Source organism: Eleginops maclovinus, chromosome 1 (genome assembly GCF_036324505.1).
Source record: "Eleginops maclovinus isolate JMC-PN-2008 ecotype Puerto Natales chromosome 1, JC_Emac_rtc_rv5, whole genome shotgun sequence".
NCBI classification, from domain to species: Eukaryota; Metazoa; Chordata; class Actinopteri; order Perciformes; family Eleginopidae; genus Eleginops; species Eleginops maclovinus.
The window spans coordinates 20,845,468-20,860,529 of record NC_086349.1 but is presented as its reverse complement, the minus strand read 5'-3'; the positions used below and the strand labels follow the sequence as shown (position 1 = coordinate 20,860,529).

The following is a 15,062-nucleotide window of genomic DNA, read 5'->3' as shown; positions in this document are numbered from 1 at the left end:
CTGAGGTGCACTGAATGATGGCAGTCAATAGAGATTAACCTTTATTTTTCAAATGTCAATGTGTCCTTTTATAGATATAAAAAGAAAGTACACATTTTTGCAGTTCCAACAAATTTAAATTGTGAAACTATACAGAATTTCACTGTTGGCAACACAACTGTCTCACCAGAAAGAAACATTTCTTCAAGGTTCATTAGTGACTTAAAATAATGAGGCAAAGAAACAAAACTGTATAAAACACATTGTATTAACAACAATAATACATGAATAGAATTTCACACTCTTTTGTATGATGTGTCAAACATTCACCCTGACAATCAGAGGTGAATGGTCAAGTCATTTGTATTTACCATTCTTAAACACTCACTGGTTTTAACTGTGGTTAGTTCGTAATGATCAGTGTCTACTTGGCTGCAGTATGCCTACACAAGCCTTATGATATTTCACAAGCTGTGGCACAACCTTTTTTACTCGCACACGTGCTCCTCATACAGCGTAAAGCAGAGACGCTTCAGTGGAAGGTAATTTTTTTGAACTTTGTGTTGGGAATCTGATCTCGAGTCTTTAACCTCCTCACCGCTTCTCTCATGTGCTTGGGCTGAAGCGGCGGTGTATCTCCCCACTTCTCACAAACGTCCAATGCTGTGTGGAAAAAAGACACTTTTTATTGACAAAATAGTCAAATTTAAACCGCAAAGACACAACAATGAGAGCCATATATTGACGTCTTTCAGACAATTTGCTATGAACTTTTTGTCCATCCCTCACCTTCTTCAACAATTTCCCCAGCAAACACCTTGGAAATACCAGACATGGCAATGACCACATTCTGGGACACTGATGATCCTGTTATGGACTGGATCAGCTAGAATATTCAAATGAAACATTAAGCCATAAAATAAATTCAGGAATTTATAAAACTGTCAGTGTTTATAAATGCTTACCCTCTTAATAGCTGCCTTAGGGAAGGCAGAGCGTCTGTACATCTCATAGCGATTCAGCTGCTCTTCAGAAAAGGATGACACCAAAACTCTGCAAGAAGAACAGGGGGATGGTGGTGGTGTGAATTGGTGTGTGACAATATGTTTTGTTTTTTTAATCAGAATGATCTTTTAGAAATCCAAGCCTTACTGCATCTTTTGTATTTCATCCTCATCAACCTTTTGGCGCTTCTCCTTTTTCTTCTCTGGTTCCACCTTCAGTCTTTTGGAGGAAGGTTCGCCAGAGGTTCCTTCTTCCTCATCTTCCCCAGCTGCCGTTTCCTACACAGTGGAAGACAAACTTGTTTAGAGCCACTTAAAACAATGACACGCAACTTGGTGAAAGTGAACAGTCACTTCAGAATCAGAGTCAGAATCAGAAATACTTTATTCATCCCAAACTGGGAATTGTTTTTAACTTACAGATTTAACCTCCTGGTTGGACTGATCTTGCGAAGGTGAGTCTTTGTTTTCATCTGCAGTTTTCGATGTGGTAGGTAGATCTTCAGCTTTCCTCTGATTTATTACGCTCCTCCTTACAAGAAGTTTCAGGTTTGATCCGTGCAGGGTCAGCCATGATCACTTCTTACACTAGTTGACAACTTCAGATTCTGTAATGTAAATAAGGTAGTTTATTTGGTGGGATATAAGTAAGTATTGTTTACAGTCACGATACAAACATAGGATGTTCTTATAAATGTGATGCATTACTGTAAAAGTAACTTATCGACGGTCACAAAGTCTAAATAGTACTTCGACACTGTTTTTACCTCTGTTTATTTGTTGGTTGCCTGTTTGGCTAAAGCTATTTAGCTATCGTTTTGGTTTGTATAGCGACTCAGGTCAAGTCTGGAGCAAGTGTTGTCTTTGGATTCAACAATGTTTTCAGGATTACTCAACTGAGAAGCCTCAACAAACAGTATAGAGTACATATGTTTCCAATAATGATGAAAACACGAGTAAAAAATGCACCTACCCCCTGTGCAGCTAGACGTCAACAAAACAGCACCAACAGCCACGCTGTGAAGTGAGTGAAGTGAAGCAAATGTTAGCCTAGTAGCTAACACACAGCGCATTCATTGCTGTAGTCACAATTAATTACATGTAAGCAAATCCTTAGTCTTAGAGCAATGATCGCATCAGGATGCTAGTCTTCTCGGCGTATTGATAGCAAATATGTTATGTTGATAGCATAGCACCGGGTTTCCGTTTCCGGTTTTGAATGAACTTTATGGACACCGACAGCGACACATAAACACTGAGCTAAAATATCAAACATACGATGTTTGTTATTTATTTTATTACTTTAACTGTTACGATTTTTATTGAGTTATATGATTTAACTATTTTACACCAGTGAGTTAAATCTAATACAGTAATGTTGATCATATTATGTCCCTGTTTACACCTTAAACAGACTATGGTTCCCACCCATGAGGGAATTTGACACGGCTTTTATTTCAAACAAAACTTCTATCTATAGTTGAGATTCGTATCAAGTTTACAATAGTTACATCTGGGTTAATATATCATTTAAAAGGAATACAATTTCTAATTTATGTAGTCAATTTATAATACAGGAGAGTGACTATTTGTAAATAATGAAAAGGATTGGTTTGGAAATGTGCTTCGCACTCTAGATGCGACAGTAGAACTAATATTTGAAACACTGGATGGTTTGAATCCCTGACTGTGAACACTAGGGGCGCCCTATTGCTTAAACCCATCCACCTCTCTTAACAATTAGCTAGGGCGGGGGGTGCTAGGAGTTGCATGCCTGTGTATGTGTGCGTGTGTGTATGTGTGTGTGTGTAGCATTTCGGTTTGGAGATGCAGAAAGAAAGGGCCGTTTCGAGGAAGTGACGGACGAGGCTCAGGGGACTGGTCAAAGGAAGTTTGCTTGATGGTGGTACCGTGCTGCTGAACGAAACTTTTCCCCCTTGAGCAGCAGCAGCGGCACCGTGGATCGGGACGGACGGATCCAGCGGCGGAGGGAGCTTTTGTTTCCTCGCAGCACGAGTAGCACTGAGGAATAACTTGAGATCAGGGGGAAAACGGGGATCGCAGAAGAATTTTACTCCCGCAACCAAGCCCCCCTTTTTATTCTCTTCCCCGCGCCTCCTCTGATTTTTTCTGGGATCCGCGATGGGGAAGGAGCAGGAACTTCTGGAAGCGGCGCGCACGGGAAACCTGGCCGCCGTGGAAAAGCTTTTATCCGGGAAGCGACAGACCGCTGGCGCTAGCAGCGGTTCGTCTGGGACCGGGGGAAGCGGCACCAGTGGCGGACACGGCGCCTCCTCTCATACCCTCTCCAGTCTGCTCAGGTAGGCTCTGGAACCGGGAAGCAGAGGCGTATATAACTGAATGGGAGACAGCCAGTAGTGTCGACCATGTCAAATATTGCCTGTTTAGTTACTATTATAGCCTATATTGAAGTATGATTTATCCTTGGGAATTTACGCAGCGTAATGCTTGTTTTACATTCCCAAACAAACACAACCTAAACCAATCCAGCGCAGGAGCAGCGACATGCTTCTTTGTTAGCTCCCAGCCAGCTGTACGATACAGTATTGTGCAAAAAATACCTCGTAGATAATGACGCAACTAAACTACAGACATCTGCAACAAAACAGCCCCATGGTCTACTTAAAACTAACACGCATGCATTATTAATTGCTTACATACAGTCTAGACCTGGGCACTGGTGAACGTGGAGTAGTGAGACTTGTCACAACCACATTTTCATTATCTTAAGAAGCATTATTTTAATAGTTGCAAATATTTTTTAACGTTTGTAGAAACCATTATCCTTTCTATCGTTGTGTCCTTCGAATATTTCATTTTTAGCCATCAGTGGTCAGGGGGGAAGCCCTGGTGAGGTAGACGTTTGATGTGATTTTTCACTAGGTAACACCTACCAGGCATGCAAGGTCAGGGATATTTAGCTGCTCTGTAAAGCTTTGTTATTTTCATTATGGTTTTGGTCCTGCTCATGCCCTTATTTGATATGATTTCTGATAGAGAGATTAGGAAGCAAACTATTGCCAATACACAGAGCCAGTCATCTTTGCCACCTGTGCACATACTGTAGTCTGTCAGGTGCTTTTTGGTAGAACAAATCAGGACACTTTTCATCAAAAAGGAAGATATTTGTTGGGGTTAGGTTATGGATATGACTTTTTGTTTTCTGAGGTTGAAATAGTGCGTAAAATGCCTCACAGTGTTATGGGGAGGAAGCTTGTTCAGGCCTTTTTCCAATGTACCATCCCTTTAAATGAGTGCAGATGAAAGCTGCTGGGTGATATTAAATAATAGGATGAAATGAAATGGATCTGATAAGGTCTGAGTTTCATTTTGTTCTGCAGATGTTATCTGAATTATAGGCTTACCAAAACAGGAGGGTTGAGTTTTCCCTGGGCTGATACATATTTTTTGAAACAGTAATGTGTTGTGTGTAATAAAAAAACAACCTTACTTAAAGCTACATAGGCTAATATATATCTGCCTATAGATAAAAGTGAAATATAGCTCATTGACTTGTAACTTATGGCCATGGTTAGTGCTGCATGTCAAAATCGGCTTCTCTGAACCCTTCTTTGAATGCTGAGCACATGCAGGTACACATATGTCAATCATACTATGATATTGCTCTGCTGGGAGCCAAGTGCCAGGCACCTTCATTCACGAGACAAGTGTTTGGCAAAGCTTGAGGTGATGCATCGCTGTGTTACTTAGTGCAGACTGCACAATGTACTCAAGGTAATTACATTAAACCATTCTAATCGGAAATCCAATTCAGGGATGTCACGCCGTCAAGGCTGGCTCTGTTTCTCTCTTACTGATCTGTGGGCGGACTGAAGAGCCCATTGTGTCATCTATTCTGACTTGAGCAATCAATGTTTGGCAATGATAGCCCCTAAAAATGATTGGCTTGACTTCGCAAGATATTAACCACTGGTGTGTAGATTTTAAAAAGCCTGTTGCCTGCGGACACCTGAGCGTTTAGGACATACTCTTAGAATATAACTAGTTGTAAGAGTTAATGGCCACAGGACACCCTGGGGGATTGTTGCTATTGTGTATGACATTTGATTTAGTCTGCATGATAAAAATGTCAATACGTTTCAGGACATCACACTGAGTTACTACAGTGGGAGAGGCATTGGGTTGGTGGGTGTGTCTGTTTCTCGCTTTGTTACATATTCATCATCCATTGTTGGAAAGTGTGGGCCTGTAATCCTGTCAGAGGAGATTTGATCTGTAGGATCTGTCTTGTATGTAACACATCGGGTATAAAGGGATATGCACTCCACTTTATTACAAGCACTTTACCATCCATTTCTGCAATAAAATTGTAATTTCAGTTGATCTGTAGCCTAAACATTTAAGACTTGTTTTTTCTTGTTCAGATATAGCTAGATATAAGCTTTATTTGCAGAATATAGCCTGGTAAATGATAACTTCCTGGTTTTATTGTGCAGCTTGAACGACATGCCATGACGATGAATAATTGAACCATATCAATTTCATTCCAATTCATTTGAAGGTGTGTTGTGTTTGTTTCCCTTAGATTTTTTGCGTTCTTGCTCTGGAATGGGGTGCATGTCAAGACCTGCGTTGTTTTTGTAACCAGGCAGTTGTACCGCTCTGCTCTGAGGAATGTCTACTTTCCCAAGAGTCTGCATCCCAGCGGTTGCCATGGGATAGACACTGACCCCGGCATGTTTAACACTGTCGCCGCCCCAAACATTTGTTCCGTGGCGCCCCATTATCACCAAAATTATCTGGGCGGGGCTTCCTTGAGTTGCTGGGTCACCATCTAACCTTTATATTGGCACTGTGTCATGATGAGTTGATACTGTTTGTTGGGATAATTTGGGCCATACTGGTGTCTGTATTGAGCCCTATTTCAGGGCATACGTTTGCTTTGCAAATATATATCTATATCTAGACTGGGGTTGCACAATTTTATCAAAATCGCAATATGGACGTGTTCAACATTGAAAATATAATTCTGAATGAAGTTTTTTTGGAACTGCACAATTTATTTTAAAAAATCACACTGATCATTTTAATGTATTATAAAATAATCATGTTTAAAAAGTGATCACTCCCTCTAATAATGCAAATCATGTAGCAATTGCAGTATATGTCAAAAATATTTAGTGATTTATTCATAATCACGCAACATAGTTTTTGCTAGGGCCCCGTGACACGTTTTGATCCCAGCAGTCTACAGGAAGAGTTCTTCTCTAGCAGTTCCTGGACAAGGCTGTCCAAACACGGACAGCTGCTGTGGTCAGACCGGAGGTAAGATGGGTCCTTGGCAGAGAAAGTGCCGGCCTACTGAGGGGAAATTAACCGAGGAATGCATGGAGTTCTGGACAGACGCTCTGAGAGCTTAGCCAGATGAGGACTCGTCTCCCAGCTCCACAGCCCCGTCCTTTGTCCCACTGACAAAGCGTGGAATGGTTTCTTTTCATATTCATATCAGTCCCAAAGACCATTCTGGGGCTTTCTGCACCTATTTAGTTTTACAAAGAAAATTGAGCTGTCATTTGGAAAGACCTGGACCACCTATTGTGGTCGAGTGTCTTTCTCGTCGAGTCTGCTGTGTGGGGATTTTGCAATATTTGGTGATAAAAATCCGCTTTAGATATTCACATCCTCTTGAAATGTATTTTCTCTGCAACATGTGATTCCTTTCTCTTAATGCGAGCGAGGAAAGCATTTCTATCAGTGTGATGACTTGGTCAGTATTTTAAGAGGCTTAGGCAGGACTCCAGATCGTTCCATCCCATTACATCCACAATTTCTGGCTCATCCCAGGCAGACCCATGTTGTCTGACTGGTGTCAGCCGAAGGAAATATCCGCTGCACAAAAACAAGCACATCCTGTCCCTTTTCTTTTTTTTAACAACATTTCCCTGGAGCTTCTGTTCTTGTGCATGTAGAATTCAGTGAGTGGGAAGGTGCACTGCAGGACTTGGGATGGAGTGTCTGTAGATGACAGGCTCACAGTGGGAATATGACACTCTGTCAGTAGCAGGGTTTTATAGTAGCTATCAGAATCATGAAAACTGTGTCACTGCCTGCTGCTCGTGCAGGCAGACACCGCTAACAAGACAGTTTCCATCACGTTTACAGCAGAGATCCTCAGATCATTCCTAGATAGCTAAAGGCTGGGCAAACAGCAGACCTGGCAGTGACATTTCATCAACTGTGACCTCTGAACTAAAAGAAATCATAGCTGGTTCAACCCAGGAGGGAGCCGTAATAGCTGGGAAATCTAACACCAGCATGTTAGCATTCCTGGAGCCTCTGAGTTTGAGATGCTCTGCTATGCGCGTTATGTTTACGGCCCATGTTTGTGTAAGGAATCAGGCGGAAAGACACATTAGTATCAGTGATGAATTCCACATGTGTGGGTGTGTCGAGGAGGCAGAAACGGACAGTGTCCTTACTAGAATGTAGCCGCCTTTTAAAATGTAAGCTAATGATTGTATTAAAAAAGGTGTCGTACAAGTAGGTCAGAGTATTTTAAGTTAGTTGATAGAGAAAACATTCATGAGGAGTTTTAAGCGACTTAAAGTATATCCTGTAATGATGCCAAGCGACAATGATTTTACCACTTATTGTGTATAGCAATAACACATTTTGGTCTCTTAGTTCTCTATGCAGTATATGTATAGTTTCCATCTCACTATGCTTCCTGTGTGAAAAGAAACAGAACGTTGCTCATATAATGTCCTCATAGCAACACAAAGGCACACTAACTGAGGCTATGTGTGCTTGTTTATGTAAACTCTGGTTCACCCCCCACTAAAAACCCTATAATAACAAATGGAAACGATAAGGCGGCTGAGGTTGTGGTGCATCTTGGGGTTAGTTGAACCCATTTGTAGGAAGAGGTACCCCAGTGAGCAGAGACGTCAGGTCCCCCCTCTCGCCCTGTGCAGCCCTACACGTGTGTTAGCTTGTTGTTAGCAGCCACCTACCCAGACACTTTCCTCCGTCTGGCCTGCTAGCTGGCGTCGTCCTTTCTCTCGCTCTGCGCTGCTCTCAGCAGTCTTCTTGGCCGCCTGCTGGGCCCACGCCAACCTCCACTCCACCACCTTCAGACTTCAAACATGTTGTACTTGGAGGCACAGTAATGGTTCTGCACTCAAAATGTTCAAACAGGAAACAAATTATCCAAAATCCCCTTGCTTTGATATTAGTGCAAAGTCCGGACAGGATAGCCTTAGAATGACTCAGCAGATTGACAGACTAACTTTGAAACACACATACTTTCATGTTCGTGCAGCATATCACCATCTTACCGTCATAAACACTTGAACAATCTAGTAAATGGCTTTGTCTAAGATTGATTTTGCTGATAAAGTTAAAGAGCATACAGAGTTGTTTTATTTGACAAAATCTTAAACCTAGCAAACTCACTCAGACAGATGTTGTGTGCTTTTTTGAGAAGTAGGTTGTCAGCATAACTAAAAAAACTGCCCATCCATTCAGCAAGAATTCAGTAGAAAATATACATCAGCTTGCTCTTTTAAGTAAAATGCTCAGAGGACTCCAGTGAAATCTGTGTCGTTGTGCTGAGGCGACTGCTGTGAAGTCGGTGTGGGAAATGCCAACTTGTTGTGAAACAGGCCGTGATTGAACCCTTCTTTTCTCGTTCCATCCGATTCTCCCCTATTGCTTTTCTTCTATATTCATCCCAACTTCTCAGCTTGCCAGCAGTGATTTTCAAGCCCATCTTTTTGATTCAGCTAGTGCCCATTGGACTAGTCTGATCTGTGGGAATACACAGTTTCTTCACACCTTCTGCTGCTACACAGTTGCTCTGTGAAAATCTCCCTATGATGTGTTTATGAGCCATGAAGACTCAATCAGGCTTTATTAAAGCTGTTAACGGCAATCAAATTGAAAAATGCTTCCATATCGCCGTTTTTAATACAATATGTATCTTTCCTTTATGACTTGTTAACTGAAGAAGAAAAGAAGATTAGCATTTAGCTTCTTTTTATTTTTTATAGTTTCTGTAGCTTTGTCGAAATATCTACTGTCACATTTTTTGGGATTATTAACTCTAGATAAGGTCATTATTTTCCCAATTTTGATAGTTAATTTCTAAGATTCATAACATTTTTGCAGTTTTTTTAGCCATGCTAGCAGCTGGGCTCTATGGATTATAAAGACGGTCACTACTTTGATCCAGACAGAAAACTCTTAACAGATTTTGGGTGGATTGGCAAGAAAGTTTGTATACACTTTAGTGATCAAAGGGGTGGATTTTTATTTTATTTTTTAGTAGAACTGCTTTGTTACAGTTGTTCTTTGATCCCAACATGATCTTTTAACAGATTAGAGAGTATTCCTCAGCAGGCCTTGGGGACTATGGCAGGTTCACTCTCTGCTGATGAGGGGATGCTCTGGTTGGCCGTGGGGAATCTGGTTTCACCACAAGCCAGCGGTGCATAATTAAGCCCAATCTCCCTGACGGTACAGCTGACATGCGCCAGTCACTGCTGGGCTCGGGGCCCTGGGCTAGACTAATCCCCAGTGTGCTCACACTGCTAACGGGCTGCAGGGACAAATCTGTTTATTTGACACCCGGTTCACACTCACCTGAGTTCTTATTTGCATCCATCCTAAGACTGCATTTTGCCTTGCCTGTTCCCCAAGGCCCCATAAATAAGTATGTAATCATATATCATGACTTTTTGCTCCACTGGAAATATTGAAGGAAAAGGGAAATAGAAAAATGTTAAATACCGACTGTTGGTAAACTAGTCAACCTGTTGGCGCATGATGCACATTGTACAATAAGTATTTGCTCTGTAAGGCACTGAAACTTGTTCCTCTGGTTAGTCATAATCATTATATCCTATGATACAATTCTGCTTTTCTACATGCCTACCCGTCCATTATAAGTGGATATGAATCAAATGATCAATACAGACTTGATTTAGTGAAACTGAGAGATCCCTATTTATTTAGCCAATTGAGTTGATAGTTTATTGACATGGTATGACGAATAACGAGGCTGTGAAACCCAGAACAGATTCTTGTGTTTGTGCATGTAATGACTGAGCTCCATGACATTTGGACTTCAGAGTAAAAAACAGTGGAGATTTATGTTCAAGCCCACATATTTTGGAAATTACTGTCTTTTCAGAATGCCTCCAGTATGTGTGACTAACACCAGCAGACTAATGCAGAGAAAACATAAAAGAGGGGACATGTTATTATCCGTCCTCCTCGTTGGTACTGGCTGGGCTTTGTACAACTCAGAATTGCAGCCCCCCAGAATCTTTCTCAAACTCCAGCTTCATCCCGCTGATATTCCCTCAGGGAAATTAAGGATTAGCTGAGCCTTTCAAACCGGAATTCCTCAGTCAGTTAGCATGAATGTGCCCCCTCCCAAACCAAATCAACTCTGTTTTGCCCGCTGCGCCGTTATGGGCCTAAGCCCCGTCCCTCAGTTAGGTTGGTTGTGAGCCGTAGTAAGAGGATGAAGTGGATTGTGGAGCACCACTCTGACTCATGCCCTTGAGTGCCATGCCACTGCTAAAATGCTCAGAGGACGTTGCGCTTAAAACTGCTCCTACAGGCAGCTCTGCCTATAGCAAGTTCATTCATGACAGTGAAAAATTGCAATGAGCAGACTTTTTTTATTCCCTCTGCAAGCAGATGATTGTTATTGCGTTAATTAACATCCATGTCCCAGATTAGAGCTGTGATATCAGAACCAGAGTGACATCATGCTGTGGTTTGTGATGCCTTACACCCCTGTAGTGTTTAGATTTACTCATGTGGCTGATGTGACACAATGTTTGTGTTTGTGAGTGGCATTTTTCTGGCAGTGACACAGTAGAATCATGACCGCAGAGGATCATCACATACACACACATATATATATTTATTGAATTTTAGCATCACACATTTCAACCTTTATTCTACATTTTTCTTTTAAAATTGCTGACCTTGAATGTCAAAGGAAAATCTTGCAGATCCATTGAAATTCTATCTTTAAACCACGTAAGTATTTGTATTGCTATGTCTTTGAAGCACAGAGTAAATGACCTAATTTTGACACATAATTATGTTCCCTTACCCATGGCATAATGTTTTGCATTCCTAGTCTTTACTGTCCTATGCCCACATTTCTTTAATTCTTCATTCATAGTGGCCGCTCTGTTCATGTTTATGTTAATTTGTTTATAGGCTTTTTTGCTTTAAGCTGTTGCATAACTCTTTATCTAGGACAGCAACTAGAGGTCTGTTTCTATCTCAGTTTTTCCTTTTGATGTTTTCAGCGTCCACTGCTTACCAAGGCAGTCCTGCAGTACTTATAACTACAAATTTGGTCACTGGCTTGGCAAGAATGGAGCGAAAGTTTGTTTGTGTCGTGCCTTAATAGCTGACATAATCACAACTCACACATTTCCCCCCTCTCTGACAGAAATATATCAATCCCCAGCGCTTCCTCCTTCCATATTTCCCACTCCTTCCTAGCACGTCCTGCTTTTGATGTCCCGTGTCTTCACGCCTGTCTGACTTTTTGAAATGAGACCCAGAAGGCCTGCTGAATGAAATAAACAGCTTAGGTTATGACTAGTAGAGTGTTTGCATCCCTGTGTGTCTGTGCTCCGTCAGCCTCATTGTTTTGCAATGCAATAGAGTCCTCCAAGACACTTATTTAATGAGACGGCTCTGACTGTGTAATTGCAGGCTGCTCTGAGAGCTATTATGGGAGATGTATTTTAGGGGGGCAAAACAGCCATTACTGCGACAAAAACGAGCCGCATGTGTGTGAAACAAAGTCACACAGTAGCAGTAAAGCTGACATGAGGAGGCTGAGCATCCTGCTGCCACACCTTTGACACATGGATCAATTTATAGTGTGCATCTGAGTCTGTTTAACTCCTGGAGTTCCTGGAGTTTCACACTGAAAAGATATGCAAATCATCCGCACTGCTGTTCTTTTTCCTCCTGGACTTCTCTCCAAAGGCTTTATTCATAGAAATAACTTGGCCGCCTTAAAATCCAAGTCACTCATAATTTATGAAGCTATCCTAATTTTAAATCAGTATTTTGCATTGGTTTTGACACAGCCTTCTATAATAGCTATATCCAATGCAATGTAAATCGTAAAAGAAGACTTTTTTTCATGTTCCCTCCCATTCATGATTGATTCTCTGTGAGGCCCACTGCTTTTGCTCCCATTCGCTTTTTTGTTGTTGAATGACTCTGGTCTCAGATATTTGGTTCACTTGTGCTGGGATTTCCATGTTGCATGATTTATTTAGGATGTGTTGAGGTCTTTCAGAAAGCCTCACATCACAGTCCTGTTTCACCAGGCCTCCTTTAGCCTCTTAAATTACTCCCTCCATCTCCCTCTACAGCCCCTTCCATCCTCATTCTCCTTCCTCTTCGCAGCAGCGCTCTTCGCAAATTAAAAGAAACAAACCCATGTGAGCCAAAAGCTGATTGAGAGTGCTGGGCTAATGCTAGCCTATTTTACACTTTACCCCTTTAGTGCTCTATGACTCCGTCCAGATGTTTTGTTTGTTGTTGCTTCTGCTGCGTAGCAAAAGCCTATTCTACTTTGCCAACAATAACCAGGCGAGATGGCATTTACTGTAAAAGAGACACAATTGACTCATCTTAGCTGCTGCTCTTTTACTTCCTGGATTCCTGACACTGCAGCTGGCCTCTTCTTCTTCATCCCTGTCCTCTCACATGTTTTTACAGAGAGAGGGAGAGGGCATGAATGTACGCCCCCACCTGTGTGTTTGGGCTGCTGTGAGAGGACAGGGGCCCTGAGATAGCAATCACAACAGAACCAGTCACACCCACAGTTCGACTTTACAGAGGGATAGGCCAGTGTTTGTTTGGCATGCTCGAGTGTGTGTGTGTGTTGTGTTTTTATAAGCCTAACAATCCTTTCTATTCTTAACAGTATCTGGAGAGGCCCCAATGTGAATTGTGTGGACAGCACTGGATACTCCCCTCTCCACCACGCCGCCCTAAACGGACACAGGTATATCAGTGATGTATAACTCTGGGAATGAACAGAAACTAGGGCTGGCCAATATTTAAATATTATATTGATATCCTGACATAAGACTAGTTCTAATTTTTGATTATGGATATTTTAAGTGTTGTCTTTTATTGTAAAGTTATGTTATTTTCTGAGTTCAACAGATGTATAGCTTTTTATTATTTATCTTTAGACACTAAGGCAGTCGATCCAAATACCTGATGGTTAATTCTCAACATTTTTATTGTATAAATATTTTGTCCAATATCCACCAAGACTTGGTAAAAAGATATTGCCATATTTGATTTTTCTTCATAACGCCCATCCCTAGTTTCCACTCCTCTCTTTAAGCTCTGCATTAAATAAGATATAGCCTTTGAGACAACTGTCCCACTGGGAAAAGTTAAAGCTATTGATTGGCTGTTTGCTACGGCTGTGTGTATTCATTAGTGTGCTTTGCCCTGTCCCTTCATCCGTCTGCAGCGAGGTGGTGGAGACGCTGCTACGAAACGAGGCCTTGACCAACATCGCCGACAATAAAGGCTGCTACCCCCTCCACCTGGCTGCGTGGAAAGGAGATGAACATATCGTCAAACTGCTCATTCACCAAGGACCTTCACACCCCAAACTCAACGAGCAGGTCTGCCGCTGCTGTGTGTGTGTGTGTGTGTGTGTGTGTGTGTGTGTGTGTGTGTGTGTGTGTGTGTGTGTGTGTGTGTGTGTGTGTGTGTGTGTGTGTGTGTGTGTGTGTGTGTGTGTGTGTGTGTGTGTGTGTGTGTGTGTGTGTGTGTGTGTGTGTGTGTGTGTGTGTGTGTGTGTGTGTGTGTGTGTGTGTGTGTGTGTGTGTGTGTGTGTGTGTGTGTGTGTGTGTGTGTGTGTGTGTGTGTGTGTGTGTGTGTGTGTGTGTACAGTTCCACTTTTGGTTTGTGCTGATCAGTTGTGTAATGATGTCAGTACAAAGTAAATTTGTTCTTCCTCTTTTTCAGAATTTGTTAGAAGTTGTTTCAGATCCTGAGCTGTAGCATTTTTTATTTAAAACAGAACACTTAGCACATTTGTTGGCCGCTATTAGAGTCAAATGATTAAGTCAGCTGCTATAGGAAGTGACTCATTTATCAACACTATAGGGGGGGTAATTCCTGCTAAAGAAATGCCACATGACAGAGATATTTCAAACTGTAATAAGAGTTCAGCATGGCATGCTCTGTACTGTATTTGAACACAATGAATGTCGAAAGTTCAACCAGTGTGCATTAACCTCAGTGCATCATGAGTCTGACTTGTACTGTGAGGCTGTGATACTTAAAGTGCTGTGACGCATTGCCAGTGTGAGAAGTGCTTGTTTGCCCCTAACCATTTTAACTGTTTTAACTCATATTTTGTTTGGTTGCTGACTACACAAACATCTCTGGCCTTTTTAAGAGAAGGAGAAATGACACACTATGAGTTCCACAAATGTTATCTGAATAATTCTATCAAAGAACACACCCTCAGATGATCACGTAAGCTAGATTCAAAACGGGTATGTGTCTTATTTTGTGTCATCTCTCCCTGCTTGTTCATTACATCTGATTGTTCATTAACTTCACTCTGATTTTTTTCTCTCTTTATTTAGTTTGACTCATTTGTGATGATTCATTTGTTCAATGCTTGTCTGAACCAAAACCATTGGCCAATCTTCTCTTCCTCCCTCCCAGAGCTCTGTAGACCATAAAGAGTTCAAACGCTGTGGGCCCTTTGACCCATATATTAATGCCAAGGTGTGTACAGAGTGCTGCGTGAAAACATTTCCCTTTGAAATGCTTCTTTGCTTTACTGCTGTTTTGAATCGCTGTGCTTGGGTGTGGGTTGCTGCTGCTGCTTGCTTGGCCATTCTGCTGCCGATATATGTGAAAGCTTTTAATTTCATCGACCATTGGTAGATCCCTGTCCTCTGGCTTTCTACTCCGCTTTATTGTAATGTAACATATCTGACATGCTCTTCACTAAATAATCTATTTTCTTCATGTTACAATACTGTTGTGCCAGCCTTTTAA

At 41.6% G+C, this 15,062-nt stretch overlaps 2 protein-coding genes across 12 annotated transcripts in view; one reads left to right on the top strand and one right to left on the bottom strand.

The window, feature by feature from the left end:
* Positions 1-28: 28 nt before the first annotated feature.
* taf11 (TAF11 RNA polymerase II, TATA box binding protein (TBP)-associated factor) lies at positions 29-1,591 on the bottom strand. The gene is given in 6 exon segments (XM_063889714.1): positions 29-642; positions 769-865; positions 945-1,032; positions 1,132-1,262; positions 1,404-1,487; positions 1,489-1,591. Coding segments are annotated over 6 exon segments (600 nt in total). The 5' UTR covers positions 1,558-1,591; the 3' UTR covers positions 29-511.
* Positions 1,592-2,722: 1,131 nt separating this feature from the next.
* Positions 2,723-15,062, top strand: part of LOC134868461 (ankyrin repeat and SAM domain-containing protein 1A-like) — a 58,901-nt gene continuing 46,561 nt past the window's right edge. For 3 of the 11 annotated variants that reach the window (XM_063889665.1, XM_063889655.1, XM_063889637.1), the window contains exons 1-4: positions 2,725-3,304; positions 12,946-13,026; positions 13,510-13,666; positions 14,724-14,786. In XM_063889665.1, coding sequence (XP_063745735.1) covers positions 3,126-3,304; positions 12,946-13,026; positions 13,510-13,666; positions 14,724-14,786 — 480 coding nt within the window. In that variant the 5' untranslated portion in view covers positions 2,725-3,125. Of the gene's footprint in view, positions 3,305-12,945; positions 13,027-13,509; positions 13,667-14,723; positions 14,787-15,062 lie in introns of all 11 variants that reach the window. The other 8 variants (XM_063889610.1, XM_063889617.1, XM_063889674.1 and 5 more) reach the window with 5 other exon arrangements.